The 24,717-nt window shown below is 43.1% G+C and overlaps 1 protein-coding gene across 4 annotated transcripts; it reads right to left on the reverse strand.

Moving 5' to 3' along the window:
* Positions 1–107: 107 nt before the first annotated feature.
* Positions 108–22,041, reverse strand: pcdh10b (protocadherin 10b). 4 transcript variants are annotated; one of them, XM_033633745.2, is made up of 5 exons: positions 19,011–22,041; positions 18,271–18,329; positions 17,987–18,093; positions 4,617–4,774; positions 108–269 (listed from the first exon to the last, which is right to left on the reverse strand). In XM_033633745.2, the coding sequence occupies exons 1-5, from the start codon at positions 21,522–21,524 to the stop codon at positions 216–218; spliced, it is 2,892 nt and encodes a 963-aa protein (XP_033489636.1). In that variant the 5' UTR covers positions 21,525–22,041; the 3' UTR covers positions 108–215. The 4 variants fall into 4 exon arrangements, with proteins under 4 accessions (XP_033489636.1, XP_033489634.1, XP_078025302.1 ...); XM_033633743.2 differs by having other exon boundaries at positions 4,412–4,774; positions 19,011–22,039; XM_078169176.1 differs by having other exon boundaries at positions 19,176–21,675.
* Between the last annotated feature and the right edge of the window lie 2,676 nt (positions 22,042–24,717).

A 24,717-nucleotide genomic window follows, 5' to 3' on the forward strand; every position in this document is an offset into this window, starting at 1 on the left:
GTTCGACTGTCTCCTAATCCCCAGAGTGGGTTGCCTCCAAAGCCCGGCAGTGCTCCAAGGAATTCCAGAAAGGGGGTCGTTCCTCATTTAGTGTGTAGTCGAGTGTGTTTTTATTTTCAGATTTTCGCTGGGTGAGGAGGGATGAGGGCAAAAATGGGTTGAAAACTTGATGCTTTTTTTTATAGCCTCAGACGTCGGGGAGTGATTGTGCAAAGTCACGCGGTCTCTGGTATGTCCACGCGAAAGGAGCTAGCAAACCCTTTTCCTCGCTGCAAGAAGCAGAGAAAAACACAAAGTCTGGTTAGCTGTGTGTGTTTGTGTGTGTGTGTGTGTGTGTGTGTGTGTGTGTGTGGGGGGGGGGGGGGTCAAGTTTGTCTGAGAGGGATGACAGAAAACAAAAAAGAAAGAAAAACAGCATTTAAATGGCCTCATTCACACAGAATTTGAGGGTTCACACATGCACAACAAGGGGGTAGGAAGTGTCACATCCCTCAGCTGGGCCGTTCCAATTCACCCTTGTGAAATGGCTCATGGATAATGTGTGTGTGACTATGTATGTGAAGTGGGGTAGGGTTGGAGGGGGGCTGTTATGGGAATAGTGACATTGGAGGGGGGGGGGTGAGCTGGTGAATATTGCATGGCCAATTTTTTTAGGACAACAACAAAAGAAGGAGGCTCAGCTTTAACAGGCGATGTCTCATTCATGACCCCTACTCTTCTCTGCCCCCCCCCCCCCCCCCCCCCCCCCCCCCCGCATCCATGTTGTCTGATGATGGTAATCACTGAGCTCTGGCTATCATCCCCCGTCTCTCTCCTCCCCTCTGCACCCCACCCTGACCCGACCCTAGGCCCAGGCCCAGGCCCAGGCCTGCACCTCTGGGACAAAAGCGTCTCTGTGTATCACTGGCTGACTTGATCAGATTAGGGAGCTTCAGCCTCTTGGCATCATCATTCTATCCCTTCCTCCACTCCCCTCCTTTCCCCTCTCCTCCCCTCTCCATCTCTCTGACTGTTGTTCCCTCTTTGCTATTATCCACCCCCCCCGTCACCACCCCCGCACTCATTAGCATAATGGCCACAGTGATCTACTTTGAGAGAGGAGTGAGTGGCGGTGTTCGTGGGAAACGCAGCGATATTGGGAGCCCTTCACTTGGAGTGCTGCATCATAAGCGCATAATAAGCACATCCATGGTAACTATTAGAAGCCGAGCGGCACACAGCAAACACAATGTGCATCAAATTGAAGGCTGAAAAGCATGAGGGGAGAAAACACAGAAATGAGAATCATTTGAAACTTGTTTAATGGTTGTTGCTTGATGTTTGGTTGCAGGAGAAGTTTTTAACAGCATGTCTATTACTGGAATATCAAACAGTAATATTAAAGCCTGAATGGTTTGTGCTGCATGTAAATATCCTGTTTTGTTGGTGCTTAAGTATTTTAAGATTAGGTTTGCTTGCCATTTAAATAAATAAATCCTTGACAGTAATGTGTATATGTTTTCATAATTATGTCATTAGGGTTAGGGCATTTGACATGTTTCTCTTCTTATGCTGATATGTGGTGTTGTACTTTGTCTTGCTTTATATTACTGCAACTAGGGATGTTCCAAAAAAGGTTTCTTGACCCCAATCCAGGTCTGAGTCATTCAATATTGAGTGCTCCAGACCTTTTAACTTATTAAAATCAATCCAGTGTACATGCTTGACAACTGAATAGCTCTGCAGTCAATTATGAAAAAATCCCTGCATCTAAGGTGTTCCTTTTTATATATAAAATAAAGTATAAAATGACAAAACCTGATCTTTTTGGCCTTGTCGCTGTCTCGAGGATATTTCTCTCCCTCTAAGAGAAAATTCTCCAGTGTCTGTTGCTTCAGTGTAGCCTGTATCTGAGTTACCTGAATCAAGTGTATTCTGTAGACTGTTTATTTTTCATCCGTACATCTTTTGCTGTGATTACATTAACAAATGACTCTTATTGCCGTCTCCAGCGCTGCCTGTCCTCCTCCGAGCAGAGCGGTGAACCATCATGACCATAGACAAGAGCAAAATGCAAGAGACTGTCACACTAAGCTGAAATTAAACGTGCTGGCCTTACTTTCGGTAAACAACAAATAAAAAGTCTTACTTTGCATTTTGCTGTCGTTTATGGTGTGTGGTGTTTCAAGGCAAGAGAGTTGCATAGTTGATGATGGCTGTACCCATTGTGTTCATTCTGTTCTCATGCACTGTGCATACATTTTGCCACAAGAAGTACTTCACCAAAATTCATACATATCCCTAGGGGGCATCGCACCAAATTTTGGGCCCCATGGATAAGCAGTCTCTGTGGACCTCCCACCCTTCTTCTCTTGATCCATCTCTCTCTCACATTCCTTTTGATTTTTTTTAACTGTTTGCCATCTTTCTGTTTCCTGTCTTTTTTCTTTTCTTTTTTGCAACTGCAATTTCCCTTTCTCTGGGAGAAACATGACAGTTGATGTTGGTGATCCAGCAGCACCAGCAGTCACTCACTCGGCTCTAGCTGCGTTTAGACAAATCCTAGCACAGGCACGGACTAGTTCGGATTTCATGTACTACATTTCCATGTAGTTACAGCTGCTGTGACAGGCAGCGAAACATCATTTCATTTTATAGTTATTGTTTACTAATGTATGTAAGACTTGCCACAATATGAACAGTGGTTATATGAGTCTCAACATGTTTCTAGCTCCACCCTTTAGTACCGGATGTGTGTGCTAGGTACCCCAACAGAGGGGTGACCAAAAATAGGTATGGTTAGGAACAGTTCTATTGGTACCATCCACAAGTGGAAATGGAAAAAATGCATCCTAATCTAAACTGAACTGTACTGGACTACTTGGTGGAAACAGGCTTTCTGAGAACATCCATAACGACAACTGTTATACTTGGTTGATTTTTGTATTTAACAGTTATAATCACTGATTCCTTATTTTCTATTTCCTCGAGACAGAGTGCACTATTAGATTACTGCTGTAATAACCTCAATCCTCACAACAATCAATATAATGTTATTATAACCTGCTTGGAATGTAGTTCATTTCATTGTCAAAATGTATTATTACTGTATTTTTTATACCATTAGTTTATTCAATATATTCTGTTAATTTTATGTTCATTTCGACGATACTTTCATGATTCTTATTCAGCAGCATCGCATTCAGTCCTCAACACTGTTATTTTTATATGTATATATATATATATATATATATATATATATATATATATATATATATATATATATACAGTTTTAATCACTTGTTCTTTATTCTATATGTATCCTATACTTCTAAAATACATTATCACTGTAATTCTTCGTTGTTATCAACACAATCTAACAATAACCTGCATGGAAAGTTCACACAGTGAGTTACAAGACTGCCTTTTGTAAAGAGCAGTTCTAATGAGAGTAATTGGTAGCCTGCTCGACATAACTTTTTGATCCAGGATTAAACAAAAAATAAAAAGCATAGCAAATGAATAAAACATTAATTAAAGGGGGAAAAAAACATTTTTCCTGCTGTTCCTAATAGCACACTGTGGTTTTAAATGATGGCGCTGGGGAAGCAGCGGTGCTCTGACAGTTTGATAATTCCAGCTAGCTGTGTCGGATGATGAGAGAGGGGGCCTCTTCAGGCGCTGCTTGACAAAATTATAATTAAGCATTATCACCAAATTGCAGTGATTGAGGATGTATCTCTTTGTGGCCTTTGAATGAGAGTTTAGAAACAGTAATTCCTTGGGAGAGGAATTTTCCTTCCTTTTTTTTGTCCTCCTCAAATATCTAAAACTGTTTTTTGATCCGCGGCTCACAACGCATTGACGTCTGAGAAGAGATGTTAAGCTCACTGCCTGCTGTTTTTCTTCTTCACTGATTGAAAACAGCCATTTTTTCATTGCGGGGCTTCGTGAGAGGGGGCCAGTGCCGCTTATATTCCTGCAGCCACTTTTCCATAATGAGACAGAACTTCCTTAATGCTAACATCTCCACCCACATCAAAGCAACCTTATAGATCATAATTGCTTTTGGCATGTTTAATTTGGAAAGGCCCGCAGGCCAATCAGTGCTGGAGGTTTCTAAGTGTGTGTGTGTGTGTGTGTGTGTGTTTGGGTGTGTGTAGGAATGAATTGAAACGGTAGGTGAGGGCAGATAAGATCATCACAGTCGGGAGATAATGGAGATGCCTGAGAAAGAGGGAAGAGTTAGTTAAACACTCTGACAGGAGGGCTGGGAGAACAGGGGTCAGACCTGAAATGAATTTCACGCTTCCTTCCGCCAGCCAATCCAGGGAGAAAATTGAATTTGGAATCTTTTTCTTTTTCACCTAATTCGATCACCAGATCAGAGAGCGGGGCGGGCACTTAGGCCGGAGCAAAACACAATACTCACTTAAATAAGCTGGGTTATAAGGTGCTCTGGAGCTAGGCAGAAATGCTTCCAACTCTTTCCTCTCTAGGGAGCCCTGCTGGTGGCTGAGGTGATGGTTTTTGAGAAGGTGGTGGTGGTTTTGGTGGTGGTGGAGGTGACTGAGAGGCGTCTCTTTGCCAAAGGTGGAGAATGACTTATCGGCCGTTTGCTCAGGGCTTTCAAATACCTCTGTGTCCGGGACTGAGTCCATGCCGGGCACGTGGAGGTTGCTGCGGTAGTCTGGGCCCTGGCGCCCATCAGAGGGCACGAAGCTGGGCATCCAGCAGCGATCGGAGTGGCCCAGGGCCTTACACTCCTCCGTGCAGTTAGAGAAAAGATCGGCGCCTGGAGAGGAGGGGGGGAGAAGGAAAGAGAGGGGAGGGAGGGAGGAGAAAAACACAAGAGAGGTGTTTAAGTCTTTAGCATTTCTTGAACAAGCAAGACAATCAGGAAACATGATACCTGCGCACACACACACACACACACACACACACACACACACAGAGCAGGATCTGACGTATTTCTGCAAGACTTTAACAATATGTATTTATGCAACCTGCTCTTTGATTCATCACGTCAGGGCTTTCTGTTTCACCATAGTTAAGATCAAAGCCGCCTGCACAATGGATAGAGAAACCCCTCAGCTAACACACACAAACATATACACACACACAGAGACACACTTACAGTAAAAGGCTGTGGAAGAAAGCGACTCATGGGACTGCTGGTTCTACTTTGTAAAAGCATAAATCCTTGTAATAAAAAAAAAACAAAAAAAAAAAAACAATATACAGTATCTGCTTAATTTTGAGGTACATGAACTTAACTTGAATATTTTCATTTGATGCTATTTAATACTTCGACATCACTACATTTCAGAGGGAACTACAGCGCTTTTTACTACACTGCATTTATCTCACAGCTACAGTTACTAATTACTGACTAATTTAAGCACAGAGGAGAATGGGGAGTGACCATCAAAGCAATTAAATATAGCCAAAGCTGCGTCGTGGCCACTCCCGTTTAGTTGATTCAAACAATTGGCTCTATATGATAACTGTTCTTTATCTGATTATTTTCATCTGATGCTACTTTAAACTTGTAGTGCACTCTATTCTACTACATTTATCTCACAGCTACTAATTACTGACTCACTGGCTTACTTAGAGGAGAATGGGGGGTGACAATTAAAACAATTAAATATAGCCAAAGTTGTGTTGTGGCCACCTCAGATAATTAGCACTGTATGATACTTTTCTTAATTTGTTTATTTCATTTGATGCTACTTTAAACTTGTAATCCACTCTACGTACTACATTTATCTCACAGCTACAGTTACTAATTACTTATTTCCTTACGTACAGTAAGAGCATAAGAGAATGGGGAGTGACAGTTAAATATAGTCAAAGCTCTGTTGTGGCCATTTCCCTACAGGGAGCTCAGACAATTCGCACTATATGATAGACTCCACTAATACTTGTGCGTCAGCTCTATGCAGAGCCTATGCTGTAGCCTACCCACATTGCCAAAAAGACAGGAGTCTGCTTTGCCAAGACATGTAATTACATTTCTGGGTAGGTGCATGTTAACACAGAGCCTATGCGACATAGTATAAAGTATAAATCCTGCTTTATCTCACAGTTACAGTTACAACTTGCTTAGTTTTATATGTATGAACAGAGGAGAATGGGGGAGGGGCAATGAAAACAATAAAATATAGCTTAGGACATGTTTTGGCCATTGGTTGGGACTATAGATCCTTTTTTATTTGATTATTTCCATATTATTGCCACTTTAAACTTGTAATCCACTGAACTGCATTTATCTAACAGCTTCACTTTGCAGGCTCACATGTTAAATACAAAACATGATCAGTTTATATTATTAGCAACCCTCTGTTTCACTCAGCAAACCCCCCGAAACACATTTATTGTTATGCAACACTGGTATTACAGCAGTGTGACAGTCATTTGGTATGCACCGTCTATTCTCACACGTCAGGCTGAGCTACAGCGGAGCTCTTTTTTAGTTGTTTTAAACTTTTCAAAGCGCTAAAAGCATAAATTTTACATGAGTAGCATTACATTTTAGTAAATGCATCGGAAGCAAAGGGGTTTAGAACGGCTTCACTGCTGGGGAAAAAAATCTTTCTCAACAAGTCATTTAGACTCATTCAGCATTCAAGACCTAATTTAATCCAAAGCAGGAATCCTTCAGCCGGTGAGTGAGAGCCTCGACTTGTTTATGGAATGTTCGGGAAAGTGTCTTGAAACAGAACAGTGCAAAGCCTGTTGCAATAGAATCAAGACAATTAATTAATTAGCATTAAAAACAGGCACATTTGTTACACTTGTTTAAGAAACAGACATTTGTTGTTGAATAATGGACTACGTGACTGGTTAGGAAGAAGATTTGTTGCCTTGAAACTGTTGAAAAACCTTTTTTTCCTCCTCAAACTGTTTCAAGGTTCGACTGTTAACAGACGTGCTCAGGCACACATTGTGAAGTCTTTGTTGAGGAAAGGGGCAGAGGAGTGTAAGGGCTTGTCATTCCTTTTTGTTTCTTGGTGAAATTTTTCAGTGCACTTTGCAAAAATATTTTTGGGTTTTTGAGAAGTGATTCAATTTCAAACAACTCAAAGAATCCCAGTTTGTGATGCTAATGAAGTCAACAACCAGAAATACTTTATCAACCTGGGGCACGCACACACAGTCAAGTAAAGACGATTGTCTTTATAGCACCCAAAATTGCAAAGGACAAATTTGCTTTGTATCTGGAGAGTGTGACACAATTAACCCTTAGACCCTCTGTTTAGATCAGGAAAAACTCCCCAAAAAACCCTTAAATGGGGAAAAAAGGAAGAAACTTCAGAGAGCAAGAGAGAGAGCAGGGACCAGGATTTACAGACCTACAGAAAAATGATTTCAATGAATACCATTAGTGGTATTTAGATCCTTCACTTGAGTTGAAGTATTAATACAACAATGTGAAAAATGTTACACATAGGAGTCCTGCATTACTTGTTAAAGTATTAAAATGTCCTATGTGACTGTTATACTATTATATCATTACACTTTTATTACGCATGCATAAACATGAGAGCAGAATTGTGTTGTTTTACTTAGTTGAGGTGAAGCTGTTTTCATTATGGATTAAACTGCTGATTGATCAACTCAGTGTTTTGTGAATTAACAAAACAGTGAGAAATGCTGTCCAACCGACAGTCTAAACCTCAATATTATTACTAATACATTGCAATTATTGCAATTATTTAAAGGCTAATCTTCACACTGGGAAACTGAAAAGCATTTACATGAAAACAGTAACATTTTGAGTGCAAATCTGTAAAGTCACCAACAACTGAAGCTGTAAAATAACTGTAGTAAAGTTAAAAGTACATTTCCCTCTGAGATGTAGTAGAGTAAAACTAGAAATTGGTGTGCGAGGAAAATACGTGAGCAAAGTTCAAGTGCCTTAAAACTGTGTAAAAGTAAAATACTTGATTGAATGTACTTAGTATGTACTTTAGTTGCAGAATTTAAACTCCCCCAAGGTTGCTGCTAAAATTCCAAGGAAAAAAAAAAAGGCCCTGGAGCCAAGCAGCAAACAAAGCGCTGAATCCGTCTTCAGTGTTTGGGTCTCCAGACAGATAGCCCCTGGCTATGACCTCACACATATCTACAATCAGATACAAAGCATCAAAGGTCACTGGCTGTTTGTGTGTGAGCTGCAGGCGTTTACGCGCACCAACATGCATCTGTAAAAAAAAAAAAAAAAAGTTCCCGTGGAATGGGTGGGTGAAATTAATATGACAAAGTGAGAGCGTGTGTGTGTGTGTGTGTGTGTGTGTTTGAAGGGGTTGAGAGGTGGGTGCAGTCTTCAAAGCCCTTGCCAACACACTGCCCGTGCTCCCTTTAGCCCCGCCATTAGATTAACCAAACCACAAACTCAATAGTATTGGATTACCCAGCTCTGCCCCTGTCCCGGGCCCTCAGTCTCACCCCATTTACTAAACCTATTGTCCTCCATGAAAGGCTGGCTGCAGGTACAACCGAAAACTACTTTGACAGGCTCGCTTTCATGTGGAGTAATTATTTGTGAGGCTTTTTAATGGCTGGAATTCTCCGTGAGAAAATCACCTTTTGTCAGAGAGCAAAGGGGAGCCGAGTTAACAGCAGCGCTGGCTGTTCAGCACAGCTATTTAGGCCGAGTGTAAGCCTTAAGCCAAATTGTGTTTTCATTGCCCCATATGTTTTTTGCAGTAGGGCCTAGATCCTGCGTTTGCATGTATTTTGAAACCTAAATCCGCTTGTTGTGTATATGTGTGTCTGAGTCACTGTTTGGGGCTACAATCTGAACTGTCCAGCTAGGGCTATCTGCTACTAATCCCTCTGAATACAGACTGATTAGACTAAGGTCTGCTGCCGTCCCAGTAAGCAGAGTGTGTGTGTGTGTATGTGTGCACGTTTTGTTGTGTATGTCTGTCGCGGTCAGCAAAGGGGGAATTTGCTTTGTTACAAAGCGGATTAATTTGGCTTGCCGTCACTAACAGCTTGGAAAAGTGCCCAGTCTCCTAACGAGAGGGTTTCTTATTAAATATTAACCAACATGCCATAAATACACCATCACATTACGTTTTAATACGGCCTCTTACATGGGAGGAAAACGACTCACTGTACAGCTTGATGGGGGGGGGGAGCAACCAGAACGCACGCTGGGCGCTGACATACTGTATCAGTGCACCTGGACGAGCGGGGAGCACTGCATTGTGGGCAGCACAAAAAAAAAAAAAAAAGTGGAAGGAGGACACAGAGCTCTGCTTCCATTACAAAATGGATGCTGAGTTAATTCTCAAAATGGGAACGAGAAATGTGGCATTTAGACTCTGTCAGAGAGATAAGACTCTCTCACTCACACACACACACACACACACACACACACAGAGAGAGAGAGAGAGGAGGAAGGAAAGACAGAAGGAGAGGGCGAGTAATTTCAGCCACAAAGCCAGATTAAGACATCTTGATATTTCTTGACATTTTGGCAAAATTAGATGTTCCCCTGGCACATTAGACAGTCTCTATCAAATCAGGAGGATAAAAACATTTCAGCTGTAAAATTGAACCACACACACACACACACACACACACACACACACACACACACACACACACATACACGCACACAGAGCCTGAGCCATGCTTAAAATGTGAATAAAGGTTGTGGGTAATGCCCTTATCTCTCCACTACGTGGTCCTCCAACAATTTTCTCAGAGCAAACAGTCGGCGTGAGTTATGAGGCTTCGCCCGGCAGCAGAGTACAGTATCTGCCCTCCACTTCAACGCCGGATGAAACAGAAGTGTGTCAACATGTCTCGCACTAAGCCAAAAACAAGCAGAGAGACCGGCGAGGAGACCGAGGGAGGGGAGCGTAATGCCATCCAAAAGCGCGCTGACCCTCGTTACTTTCAGCGCCTCATCTCATCTTAGCATTCTGCACGGCGCTCGCGCAGGGCAAACGCAAAGTCTCCATAATAACCTTCATTTGGTAATTGGTATGCAGAGGTCTGAAAAATGAATTACTGATCAGCGAGCTGTTACCACGGTGATAACATGAACCACAGGCCTAAGGAGGAATTCATCATGGCAGCGCGGAGAGATGGGAGTGGAGTGGGGGTGGAGGGTGGAGGGGTTGGGGATGGGGGGGATTGAAAAGTGGATAAGCGCCTTGACTCAATCTTCTCCAAGTGTGTGACATTGGCTATATTGATAATATGTACTTTACACATGTAGCACGTCCGGAAATGGGGTCCTTGAGGGGACTCCCGGGGCCGCAGAAGTGGTCCTGGAGGGTCCGGCAGTAAATGAGGAGCACTTTAATTCCACAAGAAAACGTGCCCATCACAGCATGTATAGAGTGACCTTTAGCTCAGAGTGCAGTCTCAGAGTTGGCCGATATCAGACAGAATTGTCAACTTGTTACACTCTGTTTCCATCTTTAGTCTTACACTGCCTCCATTCTGACCGATTTCCTTGCCGGAGGGGGATTCAGTTTTCCCTAACTAATCACTAGACACTAGGGCTGAGTGTTGGTACTCGATACCTTTAAACTGAGAAAAGCTAGGCCGAAGGAATCCAGTACCAAGAAGTATTGATACTTCTCCAGTCAAGCGATAATTGCATACAATCTGAAAAATCACTATTTGTATGGTTTTGCTTGCAGCCAGTCACTCCAAGTGTTCTTCAGCTTGAGGCGACATACGCTTGGCCCACTCACGCACCTGCTTCATCCCTACAGTCCGTGATGTAGTGAAGTTGAACGCAGTGTATTTTACAGAGTTGGCAGTTCGGCATGTTGAGGTGCTACCAAAGTGTTTGAAAGTATGGTTATACCAATTGCCCATAGTGTCATTTTATGCAACTGGTTGCTTCCATGCACATGATGGTTATCGGATGAAGCACGAAAAAAGGTATCAAATAAAGTACTCTACTGGTGTCTGTATCACTTTAAGGGTACTGGTATTGTGATTTTTTTTAACAATACCCAGCCCTACTAGCGATCAACGTATCCACCTAAATCTAACGTCATATGAAATCCACACTGGAGCCCATACTGGTTTTGCTGGGATTTTCAGAGCAAGGAAAAACAAAAACGACGATGTCGAGCAATATTAAGAGGACATGTCAATTTAGAGCAGCCTCGATAGCAGCGCCTATCTTGTCTAAAGTGTCACCATTGTTGTTATTACTCCTTAGTGGTTTGCTTGACAACAGCTTGACAACGCCATTGGTCCTACCCATGGCACTGATTTATTTATTTAATGTTTATTTGAATGAGAATAAGTATGTACCGTAAAACGATGCCACACACTACAGCATTTGTAGCATAAGATAAATTGCAATACCGTCCCTCGATTGGCTAATCATTAACTGGCTACCCTTGCAGTGCTAACTGAATTGCTGCATTGTAAACCAAGAAACCACTGTTTAATGTCACAATGCCAGATGAATCAGTTGGATTCAAAGGTATGGACCCAGGCAACTCTCAGAGAACACTAACCCAACAACAAAAATATTTCAGTTGAAAGTGCCAGAACAGTGTTTAAGTAGACTTCGAGTTAAGATTTGTTTTTACTTATTAAACAAACCTTCAAGGTCAAGAAGTTTGACACTCAAAAGTCAACCCAAAAGGGCTTCTAGCACTGAATATGATAAATAAGGGTCCCATTATTTAGAGCTGAATTTAGCCAGTTTTTCAATAATCAGATAATGAACCTGTGACAGTTTTTAGAACTGATTCATCATTGAAGTCATTCAGTTAAATTAGCTGGCTGCAGTCTCTGCTCGGTGAAGATCTGTACAGTACTTGAGAATAATTTTGAGCCACTTTAATTGAGTATTTCAATCTAGTTGTACTTTTGTTCTCTAGTTGTACCACTCCCACTACAGTAAGTATTGTACTTTTTACTCAAATACTCTTATTTGACAGTTTTTTGTCATTAGTTATGCTGAACACGGAGATTTTACATACTGTTTTAAACATATGATGGTTCTATAAAGCATGATACATTGTTAAACCGTTAATTCAAATATGTTCCACTTTGACCTGCTACAGCATTAAAGCGATTAGGGAGGCACGATAATCTCGGTAAGTTATCGGCATTATAAAATATATATATTATACATGTAAAATGAAATATTGGAATCAGTCAACAGGCTTTTTCTTATTTTGCACAATGAATAAACATTACATACATTAAAAAGCATTCTAATTCATGTCTCCATCTGCTGGTGGGCCATTACGATAAGAGTATGCATGCGTAATATGATGTTTATTCCACTACAGCAGAGACTTGACAATCACTTAAAATTATGTATGTTTGCTTATATGTTATGCTTATCACATGATATATTTGTCAGTGATAATTCAATATACTGTACATGTGGTGTAATCACTGCACAGTAACCTCTCGCTGCTTGTAAATGACCTATCATGTGTTTCCTCTCACAAAATAATTCATTTTCTTACATACGGTACATGTAGGCACATCTATAAAAAGACATACACATGCATAAAAGTACTATACATGATATGAAACATATGTTCAAAGTTAAGATTCTATAAGTAAAAATATGTGCACTGCACATAAGAGTGAAATATCTTAAATAAGGAAAATATATGCATGTGAGGGTACAATACATATAAGCAATACTTTCTTTTATATTGTATTCAAACATACATGCATTTCCATCTATATCCATATATTCTCTATAATATTAAATGAGTGTGTCAGCAAAAATACATGGGGGTAAAAATCAAGGTCTGTAAGGAGAGCAGTGACACAATAATGATATATGGACGTGAAAGAACAATTAACATATGTGAGAGGCCCTGAATTAATCATGGCCTGCGCAGCCACTCATAGTTCTGACTAGCGAGTGACAATGCAGGAATTTTACATGTAGTGGAGTAATTTTTTTAAACAATATGATATTTCTATTTTACCTAAGTAAAGGATCTGAGTTTTTCCACCGCTGCCATTCATTAAAGAATCCCTCTGGGTCTTTTGACTGTTGGTCAGACAGAATCAGCACCTTGTGAGGCACATTTGTCATCACTATGGACATTTCATAGACTAAACAGTTGTATTATTAAGTACTCAGGAAAATAAAATTAAAAAATCAGCTCTTCTAGAATGTTTTCATATTGTTTTCTACAGTTGAACGGCATACAATGTTAGGTTTTCCAGCAACTTGGAAGATTTGACACTTTCTAAGGTAGCGCATTATGAATGTTTTACAGCAATATGTTAATATCAGCAGTAGTAGGTGTGATAGAAATAATAGCAGCAGTTAGTACATAAAATGCTAAATTTATGCATTTCTCACGTCTTTCACCGCACTAAAACATGCATCCTCGATGAAATTATAGGGCCATCACATCATCACTGCCATAAATCCGCACACATCTGCACACTGCAGTGTGTAATGGCATATAATGTGCAGTATTTGTTCATTTGAATCCTGCTTTTGACCTTTAATGCAAATCCTCTGCGCTCTCTCCTCCACACACTGAAATGCCTTGAAAATAATCTCAGCACTGATCTGGCCAATATGGAGTTTGTTCCTCGTATTGGATTCCGACTGATGGGAATGGTTCTGAATTTAACAAGAAAATAAGACATATTTTGTAAAATATATCATATATTTGTATTTCATCCTGTTCCTGTGTCCTTTACAGGTGATTTCCGGACTCTTTGTGACTCTTTAAGTGTGTCCTTGATGAGGAAAAACGGAGCGGTTTTGATCAGGGAACAACAGAGCACACAGCCTGAAGCAGCAGAAAATGTTGGCACGACAACGCAGCCGGCAGCAGGAAAAGAAAGAACACAAATCACTATGTCAACAATCTCGTAGTGGTGGTTGTCAAAAAAAAAAAAACAGTGCTACGGTTAAAAAAAGAAGAAGAAAAAAAAAAGACAAGTGATGGGGCAAGGAGGGTAAACAGCCCCATCCTCCTCTGTAAGGCCTGTTTCCAGAATGTTCAACAACACATGAGCATTTATCTGTCAGTGTGTAATGTTCATGCTTTAATTCATATAATTCAACAAATTTAGCCCAACATTAAAAACCAATATGCTCCTATGAATCTGATTACATGGACAAAAACATCTCCATGGAAAAGAAAAGAAAGCTGAGATTGAATTCCTCCCCCCTGACGTCCGCTGTCAAAGTCAAGAGACGAGGCTAACACGCCATTGTGATGGATGACATGGACACGTGTTTATTTAACATTAGCATTTATTAAACACTGATGCGCTTCGAGTGTACCCTCGCTGCTGACAAACTGAATTAGCACGCAGCGAGTAAAGCTTGTGCTCTTTTTTTTTCAGCATTGTAGGAGCTGAATTGCGGGACGCTAAGCCACGCTATCAATTATCCTAATCAAACAAAGACTTAATGCACGGCAAATAATCTGTTTAAAGGCACTAAAGCGGCTGATAACTCTGCAACAAAGTAACTGTATCCTATTTGCCACACCAAGGGTACTCAAAGTCAGCTGAAAAGTGCCACTGCATCACAACTGGACATACAGCACAGCGTACACTGGTACATGAGAGAGAACTGTGTGTGTGAACAGGCAGGCTGACAATGAAATGCTAACACACTGGAAATAGGACATAAAGCAGCTGGCTGGCTCAGGCCCGCCCGAGTGGGAATAAAAATGTCCGAGAGCGGCGAAAAAGACAAAAAAAAAACATCAACTCAATACTTTTGTGAAATGTGTCCATAGCACCAAACTTAAAAATCCGTGTGAACGTTGGCGCTGAATGTGTGGTTAGATTTGTACTTCTGTCATCATCATTATTGAAATCAATGATTTCAGCTACGTCTGATCAGATTCATACGCTTGTTAAAATATTCTTTAGTCCGACACTCCCTGACTTAAATATAAAATCATCCACAGCGGTGACAAAGAAAAACTGATGCACTTGTGCTGAACTTTAAGGCTTTTTTTGGTAGCGATGGAGATGTGACAAATGTCTGGTCAGATTAAGAATCTTGTTTCAAGGATTGATTTCCAACCTGGCAAACTGGCAACTGTCCTGGAGCCTGAGACCCCCAGGGGCCACAACAGCTTCTGTGGCACTGAGCATGCGGTCATTTGATGAACTGATAAATATAACCTGAAATGAAACATGGATTTAAGACAACTCCAGCATTATTAACTAATATCAGCACTGTGTCAAAGTCTTTCTATCATGCTCACATGGTGGGTATTTACTCAAATAAATACTGCTGCTTTGTTAATACACTGTGTTATGTAATGCATTTTTGTCATACCTAATTTCGCTTTTGTGGATGTGTTGGATTTTGTCATCCTGCAAGGGTGTACGTTTTGTTTCAACATTTCGGGGGGTCACACATATGAAAAGGAGAATTTTCCGCCAGAAAATTTTAAGCATCAAACAATTATTTTCCTGCCTTATGTTTAATTTTTACGCATCAGTTTGTGTCATTTCTGCATTCATTTATGGTTTATATGTCTGAAATTTTGTCAAAACAAAAGTCTGCTACTTTAATGTTTTCATATGTGGGGACAAATGAACGTTCTAAATATAGAGAATCTACACCTATGTCGTCCTGTTTGTGCTGGACGCTGCTATTTGACCCTGTCTTGACGAGGGTTTCATTTCACTCTGACTACCTAGTTAAATAAAGGTTATTTATGGTGAGTATTATTCTTGAATAACTCTATATTCAATCCAATTGTAACCAAACTAAGGAGCAGAATATGACTTAATACGGGCCCACAGGGCAAGTGATCGTATGGCTGCTTGTGTATGCGCAACATCTTAACACTGGAAACCTTTGCTTCTTTTGTCAATAGAGAATAAAGTGAATTTTCTACAGCTTTTTCCACACAAAATCAGGGTGTCTACATGTATCAGACACTTTAATTTGGTGCTTTTTAAGACCTTTTCAAGAGAATTTAAACACATTTAAGGCTGATTTTCAGACAAGTCAGATTATTCTTATTCAAGCACTGCAAGTCAGCGCAAGAGGTAGGATTTATGTTAGAAAACTATTATGAGATTGAGTTGGGTTAATCTACGTTTTCCCAACAGGTAAGTGCAAATATAAAGTAAAAAGATGAGTATGAAGTTCAGGGTTAGGTTTAAAGATTTGTACCATCAGAAATGTGAACTTTCATGCTGAAGAGCTTGACTCATTTTGACAAAAAGAAATGAAAAAATAGATAAATGAAATTAGATAAAAAATGTTTGTGGCTATGAAGACCTCAGACATTCACATATTTAAGACTACTGGATGGCTTTTAAGGTCTCACATTTACAAAAACTGAATTCAAGACTTTTTATGGACCCACAGACGCCCTGACAGTGCTGAAATAGGACAACTGCATCCACACACAGCAGCCGGCTGAGGTGCCACAGTGCTGAAAAAGCCTTAACAGATGTTGGAACCTCGAAACTAGTGCTGACCAAAATGCAGCCATTACACAGAGAATCAAAATGTTGGTGTAAGACATCTGCTCGGAGTCATGGTTCTGTTTAGTTTTATCAGATTGATTGTCTTTAGGCAAAGCTCTTGTACAGCTGCTTATGTCTGGACAACATCTAACATTCGACTACTTTGGCTTCTTTTGTTAAATGATAAAAAGGATTTATATTCCTGAGAGTAAGGCATCAAAAAGCGTCCCTTCGGTATAGATACAGAAACTCAGGTACACATTTCAAATGCTACTCAGCCCTACTTTTATAACACAGTGTGACTATTCATGACAGAATATGAACTCTGGCTGGCAGCGTTCACACGAAATGCTAATGCACTCAAAATAGGACAACTCCATCCACACAAAGCAGCTGGCTGCCTCAGTCCTGATTAGGAGTGAAAATCTTGCACGCTGGTGAAAAAGCAAAACCTGAAGCAGTTGTGAAGGTCTAACTCAGGGCTTTTTAGAGCTCAGACAGGGTTCAGCTCCGTGTCTTTCTGTTTACTGGGGTCTGTCTGACCCATCCAGGCCTACTGGAGTGACAGTGGAAGTGGCAGGCAAGCTCCATTTGGCACGGCGAGGAGGGCCCCCGCTGCGGCCGACCAGACACGATGACAGGCTCCGTCCACAGAGAGCCCGCACCGAAGAAAGCTCGCCACTGAATGAAGACATAAAACCGGCATTCACAACTCAGTGGGGCCCTATTGTATGAGCACAGATAGGAAGGGAAGATTAAAAACGAAGAGAGGTGGTCAGGGAAGAAAAAAGAAGTGCAGTCAGAGAGTAGCTGCATGAATGAACGCGTTAATTAATTTAATGAACGGATGAATCGTCTGTTTTGTTTGCCGCGGCCGCAACCTATTTGGTCCGCTTCCCAGCACTCCAGAGCGAGCGCGGCCTCATTAAAAAGCCTGTCACGTCTCGTCGAGTGGTCTCCAGCACCAAGTGACCGAGCTCACAGGGAGCTGGCTCCTCATTAACACCGCCACATATTTACAAACAACAGTGCCGGGGCTCGCTTCCTGCCCGACAACATTAAATCATCACGTGTCAGGAAAGACATATTAAGAGACGTGCTCCCATTGAGGGCGAGCACTTGGAGGCAGCTCACAGGGACAGGATCTGATTCTGTTTTGAGCTATCCTAAGCTTTTTCTTTTTCTTTTTCTTTTTTTTTTTTTAGGTATAACAGGAAATCACAAACCACAGTGTCACCAGAGAGAATGTCTCAGAGTACAACACCATCAGCATTAAAGCTGATTGCCGGACACAGTGCTGACTCTGGCCGTGTGCGATGCTAGCTCTAATTAAAATGAGCTTTCATTTTTTCACCCAACACAACTGAGCAAGAAGATTTCCAGCACTGGAGAGACAGGCAGCAATCTGCTGCTGGACCCACATGGCATAGTAACCACATGCTAATCAGCAAAGCCTACTCCAGTTCTATAGGAGCCAGAGAGCCATCGATTGGCCCTTTGAACATGCAGCTTCAATCAAGTCAACCCGTAGCGAAGAAAAGAGGCAGGTCACTGTAGCAGTTCTTACCGGAGGAATGGCCTCGGTTGGTGGCGTCGTGGTCGCTGTCTCCCTGCTCGCTGTCGCCGTGGCCGCTGTCTTTAGAGCTGACCATGTCCGCCTCCTGGAATGCCGAACTAAAACCAAAGAGGACATGAAATCAACTTCTGATGTTTTCAGCTGACAGCGGTTTTTCCATCTCATCATCATCTAGAGCATCATCACAGTAATGAGAGATATTAATGAATGAAGTCATATAAGAGGTTTATGTGAGCAGCAGAGAGGCTGCGGCGAGAGTCTCGGTCCATATTTACCTGTTGACACGTCTCGGCCTGTCAACCAGGTAGCTGAGCTCAGCTCGCTGGTGTTTGGTCTGAAAGAAAAGGGGGGCAATTTTGAGTGTTTTGCTCGAGCAACTTGTGTAACATGATTAGCACAGAAAAAACACCACTTTCTAACCAGAAATGATGCAAACCCACACAGTTGATGTCAGTTATGAAATGAACCTGAGCTGTGATCAACACACATCACTCATATCTGGCGAGGAGTGTGTGTTTGAGGTGTGCTTTCTCTTCACACACACACTCACAGATGCACCCACAGCAACCAGCAGCCTCTGAGCCACCATACACACTTCTGTTATTCTGATTTTTTAGATTTTCAAAGACTTGACATAAACATGCAGTCATTGCTGTTTCAGGGCCGACCTCCCTGAGGACTGCTGAAGGCAACATGTCAGCAACCGCTACTCTAATCATTGTGCTTGCTTTGATGCCTTTTCCTGAAATAAGTCAGAGGATGTTGCGGCATACTGTGTGTATTAGCACTCAATAACAGCCATTTGTAGACCTGGCATGCCACTGAACTGAGGAGGGGAAAATTAGGAGATGGAAATGGCTCCTGTATGAAACATTTTGTGTGTCATATATTCAGATAGTATCAAACAGGCAGGCTTCATGTGTCTAAAGGGGGGTCCAGGAATCAGGTTTTAGACATGCTGAAGGTCTTTGAATAAAAGGGGGGGTTATGCTGTAGGTATGAGAGGGACTCTTACCTCGTTTGATAAAATGCTGCCGTTTGATATGATGTCAGGCTGCTGGTCTGTGTACCCTGTCACTATGGCCCCGCACGGGTTGTGATCGGTGTCTGTGCTCCTAGACGGACTACACGGCTTTAGGAACATGAGGTCGGTTTTGGCAGACTCTGGAGTCAGACATACCTGGTAGCAATAGTTCTGGTTTTGATGGTGAGAGCCGAAGCTCCCTGACTCCTCCACGGGGACTTGAGCTGTACCGGCCCCACTGACGTTGCCAGCGCTTTGCACCAGCATGATATCCGACTTGCTGAGCTTTTTCTTACGGGCACGGCCCTGCCGTGAGCAGCAGGAACTGCAGCCCAGGCAGCACTCGCTGGTCAGGCAGGTGTAAATGTTAAGCTTTTTGTCCTTCTGGCAGCGCACGGCCAGCACGATCATGACCAGGAGGAAGATGAATGAGACAGAACCCAGGGCGATGATGAGGATGAGGGTGAGGTCCAGGGTGCCGTCTTTGGCTTTGGCTGTGCCTCCCCGCTCCCCACCGCCACGGCCTTCAGCCACGCTGTCCACCAGCATCACCAGCACGCTGGCACTGGAGGACAGCGGCGGCTGGCCGTGGTCTCTCACCTCAATCAGCAGGTCATACAGCTGGTGGGGGTCTCGCTTGGCCGACACCCGCCTCGCCGTCCGAAGTTCGCCCGTCCTCCAGTCCATCCTAAACATGCCGTTCTCGTTCCCCCTCTGGATACTGTAGGACAGCCGGGCGTTCTCACCATCATCAGCATCCATAGCAACGATGCGGGTCACCAGGTAGCCCGGCTCAGCTGATCGGGGCAGGGGCTCCTTGGCTGTGCCGTTCTTCCCCAAGGGAGCCAGCACCAGGGGGGCATTATCATTCTGATCCACAATTATGACTTTGACTGTGGCGTTGGAGGAGAGCTCCGGGGTGCCCGCGTCTTTGGCCTGGACCATGAATGTGAAATCCTTCAGCTGCTCATAATCAAAGGACCTGAGTGCATACAGATAGCCTGTCTCCTCATTGATGGACACATAGGTTTTGACTGACATGCCCTGAATGTCACACTCTAATATGGAGTAACTGATGAGCGCGTTCTGCCCGATGTCCGGGTCCAGAGCCGTCACAGCGTGTATGTACGCCCCTGGCACGTTATTCTCTGTCACATACACATCATATATGGGCTGCGTGAATGTGGGCGCGTTGTCGTTCTCATCTGACACCTGGACTCGGATTGACTTACTGGCAGCCAACGAGGGCGTCCCTTTATCCCGCGCGACCACAGTGACGGAGTAGGAGTCCGCCTGCTCCCGGTTCAACGGCCCGTCGGTCACTATGGTGAAATAATTCCTAAAGGACGATTTTAATTTGAAGGGGACATCTCCGAGGATTTCCACGTGTATCTGTCCGTTCTCCTCTGCGTCCCGGTCCGTCACACTCAGCAGCGCGATAACGGTGCCGGGAGCCGCCTTTTCGCTCACTGACTCGGTGACGGTGCTGAAGGTGATCTCCGGTGCGTTGTCGTTCACGTCGGTGACTTTGACCAGCACTTTGCAGTGCGCAGGCACGGCGTTTGGCCCCAGATCCTTGGCCTGAACGAAGATTTGATACAGGCTGCTCTCCTCGAAATCCACCTCTCCGCGCACCTCGATGCGCCCGGTGCGCGGGTCTATGCTGAACAGGTCCTTTACGCGGTTGGATATGTGGTTACTGAAGGAATAAACTATCTCCCCGTTTAGTCCCTCATCCATGTCGGTGGCGTTTAGTTGTATGACCAGCGTGCCCACCGGTGCGTTCTCTGAGAGGCTCACCGTGTACACGGGCTGGTCAAACACCGGCACGTTGTCATTAGAGTCCAGCACTTTGACCACCAGCAGCGCGGTGCCAGTCCGGGGAGGCTGACCGCCGTCCACCGCGGTCAGCACGTACCTGTGCGCCGCCTGCTGCTCCCGGTCCAGCGGCTTTTCCAGGACCAACTCCGCGAACTTGTTTCCGTCCGATTGGGTCTGCACATCCAGGTAAAAGTAGTTGTTAGTGGTGATATCGTACGTGCGTAAAGCGTTAGAGCCCACGTCCGGGTCGAACGCGCTCTCCAGAGGGAAACGGGTGCCCGGAGTGGCGCTTTCTGAGATCTCCACTGTGATGTCTGTCTCCGGAAAGCTGGGTGGGTTGTCGTTAATGTCCACCACTTCGATTTCGACCCGAAACAGCTCCAGTGGGTTCTCCAAGAACACCTCCATGTTGAGCTGGCAGCTGGCGCTCTGCTTGCAGATATGCTCCCGGTCGATTTTTTCGTTAACGAATAGGACGCCGTTCTCCAGGTTCACCTCAAGGTACGGTGTCCGAGAGCTGGGCACCACCTGGAAGCGGCGGGAGGCCAGTTTGGTAAGGTCCAGTCCCAGGTCCTCGGCGATATTCCCCACCAAGGTGCCATGGTCCGCCTCCTCCGGCACAGAGTAGCGTATCTGAGAGAGCACTCCATCCGTCATGCACAGGACAATCAAAAGCACAATCATCGCCGGAAAAACAAGTGCACTTGGGTAGAAAATATTATAAACCTTATTATCCTCTGTTAATGGACAAAATGTCCATTTCCATCACCCATATCAGTCGAGAGACAAAAGTCTCCAAAATGCGTAAAAGTCTCCAAAAATGCGTGAGGCGTCCGGGAAAATCTGCCCCATTAAAAGAGAGGCATTTCGATATTTTTAAAGGACCTTTTCTGACTGCAGAAGCTCTTTTCTATTCTATCTCCGTTGTCTTGTGTTTCAGACGTGTCCCGGAGAACCTACAGCGCACATTCCAATGAAGCGCAGTGATGCTGGTGTGATGAAACCAGCCTGGAAAGGAGTTGGGGAAAACAGAAATCAGTATCCATATATAAAAAGAAAAAAGAGATTCGTTTTCTCTTCTGTGATGCTCCCTAATCAGAAAATAAATGTCAGACTTGTCCTCCTGTTTTCTGGCTCTGTGTCTCCTCTTGGCACCCTGCTCCCTCACTGCGGTCCCCTCCACTCCACTCTCTACTGACGCTGTTCACTCAACTATTTGCTTTTTTTCCCCGCATCGCGCCTCCCCCTCTCAGCCCCCGCGGCTGTAAGTCACGCTGAGAGCTCTCTCCTGATTGGATAGCGGGCTTGCCTGTCAACGTCTGCCCGGCCCACGTCTCCCTCACTGCTTCTCTATGTCGCTCTACCTCCCTCTGGGTTTCAACTGGCTTTAGAATACCTGATGCAAAAGAAAAAAGGGGACAGAGAGCGACATTTATGACTTCAACCCATAAGCTGCCAAACCCTAAATCACACTCTCTACCTGTCCGTCATGTAAAGCGCATCATCCACAGAGCCATCGAGTGACGAGAGTGAGTGGAGGACTTGTTGACTTGGTGGCAGGGCCTGTGTGAGCCTCAGGACAGGCTGGGCGAACCGGGTTAATGCATGCAAATGTTGTGATATGTATGCAGGGAATCATTCGCCATTCATGCGCTGTTCTTAAGGCTGTGCGCTATAATTACACCCAGTAGTTGTAACGTTATTAACTCTCCTCCAGCCACACAGCAGCGGGACAGAGAGGCAGGCAGAGCGGCACATACGCGGACCTCATACGACCCCTAGCGGTGTAAACATAAACCAGAATCTGATTCATATCAGGGATCATATATATATATATATATATATATATATATATATATATATATATAGGTAAAGTGTTACTGTGTGTGGGGACAAGTCAGTGATGGAGAGACTAGAGAGAGTTAGAGGGAAGGAAGATCGCTGGATGTTTTTTTAAACAAACTCTGGCTTGTAAATCTGCCTTATTCCTCTGTGCCATACAGCTCCTCTTCAGATCTCATGTTTTTTCCACTCATCTCACTCATCCCTTCCTCCACCTATAAACAGTGCTCAATGTTTATGTCAACTAGTGTCTCTATTGCATTTTTACATCTGACTGAGAAAGTATAAAATGGATTTTACCATCTCTGCTTGTTTTAACCATGTGCACACATGTGGTTAAAACAAGCAGAGAGAGCATCTATATACATGGGTCGAGCCACAAAGGATTAGTCACATATAGTCAGAGAGCTCTGGGAAATAAATGCAACACTGATGGTGGTGTTATAAGTGGCAGAGAATTTTAAATAATAGACTTATCGAGAATAAAGGAGCACCAAGCTTGAAAAAAGAAATATGCATATATCTGTATGCAGGGGCATCATAGTGGGGGTGATTACCCAGGGGGCCAATGGGAGGGGGGCCAACAAAAAGCCTGAAATGAAAAGTTTGGTTTTGTTAGCAATGTTTAATTTCGAAGTAATTAGCTCGATAACTAAACTAAAATTGGCTGAATGAATTGAAATGGTTGAAAGACTGAGTTTTGTCTAAAAATAACGGAAGCTCTTTGAGGCCCCTCTCACCCCTTAAAGGTGCAAAATGGTTTAGTCCACCCCTACACTCACATTTGTCTTTAAATGCAGTGAGAGCAGAGCGCCTGCTTATACCACTGGAGCACCAACACAGACTGCCGTGTTATTCCCGGAGAAAAGGAAATCAAGGTTCCAAGAAAGATAAGAAAGAAAGGAAACTATTTAAAAAAAGGAAAGAAAAATCAAAAGGTGCATGAGAGACATGGATCAAGAAAGGAAGGGCAGGGGGGCCACAGAGACTGCTTATGCATAGGCCCCAGAATTTGGTGCTGCACCCCTGCCCTGTTCATATGAGTATCATACATGTAGATTAGGTGAGAGGGGGCACATATGTCCCCCCACTATAAACATGAACGTTTCAGATAACTTTAATTTTGACTGAAAGACATTTACACTATAACCTGATGCAGAAAATGCACAAATGAGTGCATACAAATTCATCAGAATGCAGGAAATTAAGTGTTTGATTGCGGATAACCCCCCCCCTTGCCCCCTGTGTCATATGTGCCCCTCCCCCCACCACTGTTGAAATGAAACATACCCTCTTGATGACAAGTTTGGAACTCTCTTTTGCAAAGAAAACTGGGCCAAAACTGCAGCATAATAAGTTGCAGAGAAAAAGACAAAAACAAAATGAGACGATAGATAAAACAATAATAAAAACAGACAGTAACACTTAAAGTAGGCTGGGAACAGACACTGTTACAAAAAGAATAATATAACAATGGGTTTATAGTCTTGATTTCAGCCAGAGTCAGATTCAGCCATTTAAATTCAGTTTGCAAACTATTCCAAGTGGCTGGAGCAGTAAACACTACAGCTATCTTTCCCATCTCTGTCCCTACATTAGATTATTAGCACTGCACAAAGGAAGTCATTGCACAGTCATTTTTACCATTAACTGATTATTCATAATTAGTTTATTAAAAATGGAGAAATGGGCACTATTTGTGTAAGCTATCCCAGAGCTATATACCTAAAATTAATTCTTAATTTTGACACTCCTTATTCGTTAGTGTTTGCAGTTGTTGCCCTTTGCTTCTGTTTTATTCCTTTCTAGTCTTTTGAGAGTCTAATGTTTTACAGATTTTGTTAAAGTTGCCTTCACCAAATGAACTGGATGGCAGTTTATAAATGTTTTCCATTCACCAGTTCATCTAAATGTTGTTGGATCGTTTCTCCAGCATCCGTGTTGAACTGTGATGCTGGTCCATAAACCTGATTGGTAGACCCAAACCTTGTAAATAAATATATCAGCAGTCAGGCAGATTGCCTGCAGAAGATTT

Source organism: Epinephelus lanceolatus, chromosome 7 (genome assembly GCF_041903045.1).
Source record: "Epinephelus lanceolatus isolate andai-2023 chromosome 7, ASM4190304v1, whole genome shotgun sequence".
Classification (NCBI taxonomy): Eukaryota; Metazoa; Chordata; class Actinopteri; order Perciformes; family Serranidae; genus Epinephelus; species Epinephelus lanceolatus.

Coding starts and splice junctions, on each gene's coding strand:
- pcdh10b (XM_033633743.2), bottom strand. CDS start 21,524: ATGATTGTGCTTTTGATTGTCCTGTGCATGACGGATGGAGTGCTCTCT. Junction 18,330..19,010: donor GCAGCATTTTATCAAACGAG/GTAAGAGTCCCT, acceptor CTTTTCTTTCAG/ACCAAACACCAGCGAGCTGA. Junction 4,775..17,986: donor CAACCGAGGCCATTCCTCCG/GTAAGAACTGCT, acceptor CCTCCTCTCCAG/GCGCCGATCTTTTCTCTAAC.